Here is a 1,728-nt window from a genome sequence, read left to right as displayed (position 1 = left end):
TGCTGGCTTCTGCAGTCTTTGAGCTGCTGGTGGCTCCAGGCAGCAAAGCAGGTCTCAAGAACCAACCTGGTTCTCTACTTCTTCTAGGTACCTTGGGGTGGTCCAGGCCAGCCTGGGTTTGGGTGGCTCCAAAACCCTGCATTGTACCTGAGCCTGCCTCAGTGAGGGGAGACAGCAAGGGGCTAGTTGCCCCCATTCACTGCTCTGGGACATGCCTGTCCCCTCTGACAGCTCACTCAGGGCTGCATCACCAGGCACAATGCAAATGGCACAAAGAGCTGCAAAATCACAGCAAGAGTGCTCAAGACAGAGCCTTAGGGTTTATTTCTGCAGCTACAGGCAGGGGCTGAGTGATGCTCGCCATGGCCACCCACTGCCTAGGAGTGACCCAGGCAAGGCTGGACTGCGGAGTGCTGGGAGCAGCTACGTGTTAAAGTGCCAGCAGCAGCTGGGAGCACATGGGACCTGCCAACCTTCACCTCCACAAAGTTCTCAGAGGCTGAGGCTGCTCTGAAGTGCCTGGGAAGCAAGTTGGGGATGGGCAGGGCTCTGCATGGGGTCAACATGGCTCACTGCAGCCACAGCCCTCCATAGGTGAAGCTGGTGTCACCACTGCCGTCACAGGTGCCTAAAGTCCTTTAGGGCCACATGGGCAGCATTGCGTCCTGCAGCTCCCATCACTCCTCCTCCTGCAAAAAGCAGAAACGGGCAGTGGCGGGCAGCTTCAGACCCAGGAGATGGGGTGCAGGGCTGCACCCACAGAGCTGCCCCATCTCCCTGCCCCTGAGAGGGCAGAGAGGGCAATGGACATACTCCCCCCACTGATGCCCTTGCACCTCTTCCACACATCCCTGCCCTCCTCCTGCAGCTCCCCAGCAGGGTCCTGGCTCCCAGGCACTGCTCACCAGGGTGGGCTCCACTTCCACACAGATACAAGCCAGGAACTGGAGACCGGTAGCCTGAGTAGGATGGTGCTGGCCGGGCAAAGTACAGCTGGTCCAGAGACATCCCTCCATGGAAGATGTTCTGCAAGCAGAGCTCTGCGTGAGCTGGCTGTGCCTGGCCCAGGGCTGTGTGCTCACCAGAACAGGCACCAGAGTGATGCTCTGAGCTAAGCCAACATGGTACCTACCCCACCAGGCAGCCCAAAGATGCTCTCCAGATCTGGTGGTGTCAAGATGTCCCTGCCGATGATGGATGCCTTGAATCCTGGGGCATAGGCTTCAATGCAGTCAAACACTAGAGAGGGATGGGCATGAGCATGGTGGCCAGCCCCTGAGCAGCTCCAGGGCAGCTCTGTCCCCAGGGAGGGACCAGCACTCCTGCCTGGCGTTACCTGGGTCCATGTATGCACTACATACCTGTGTCCGCATATGCATTTCTGGCCTGCTCATCCCAGGGCTGCCCGCCTGCCAGCACAGAGGGGGTGTACTGGGTGAAGAGGGACACAACATGGCAGCCCTGTGGGGCCAGCCCTGGATCCAGCACCGAGGGGATGCAGAGTTCTATCATGGGCCTGGGGAAGCAGGACACAAGCCAGCTAAGCTAAAGGGCACCCAGTCACTCCAGCACCACCTGCCATGGCCATCCTGCCCCTTCCTTCCCTGGTGCACCACAGTGTGCCAGTGCAGGCTCCTACCTGCTGGAAGGGTATCCGTTGGTGGCCTCAGTGAAGGCCTGGTGCAGGAGGTGGGTGCCCTCGCAGTTGAGATGGATAGAGCACTGGTG

At 59.7% G+C, this 1,728-nt stretch overlaps 1 protein-coding gene across 1 annotated transcript in view; it reads right to left on the bottom strand.

Annotated features, from left to right (window-relative positions):
• Window positions 1-618: 618 nt before the first annotated feature.
• PYROXD2 (pyridine nucleotide-disulphide oxidoreductase domain 2) overlaps window positions 619-1,728 on the bottom strand; it is a gene marked incomplete at its 5' end in the record, with an annotated part of 4,272 nt that continues 3,162 nt past the window's right edge. Inside the window, 5 exon segments of the mRNA XM_010017005.1 lie at window positions 619-689; window positions 906-1,026; window positions 1,133-1,239; window positions 1,362-1,516; window positions 1,640-1,722. Of these exon segments, the coding sequence (XP_010015307.1) occupies window positions 619-689; window positions 906-1,026; window positions 1,133-1,239; window positions 1,362-1,516; window positions 1,640-1,722 (537 nt within the window).

Source organism: Nestor notabilis, unplaced genomic scaffold (assembly GCF_000696875.1).
Source record: "Nestor notabilis isolate BGI_N333 unplaced genomic scaffold, ASM69687v1 scaffold25570, whole genome shotgun sequence".
NCBI lineage: Eukaryota > Metazoa > Chordata > Aves > Psittaciformes > Psittacidae > Nestor > Nestor notabilis.
This window is presented reverse-complemented; position numbering and strand designations above follow the sequence as displayed.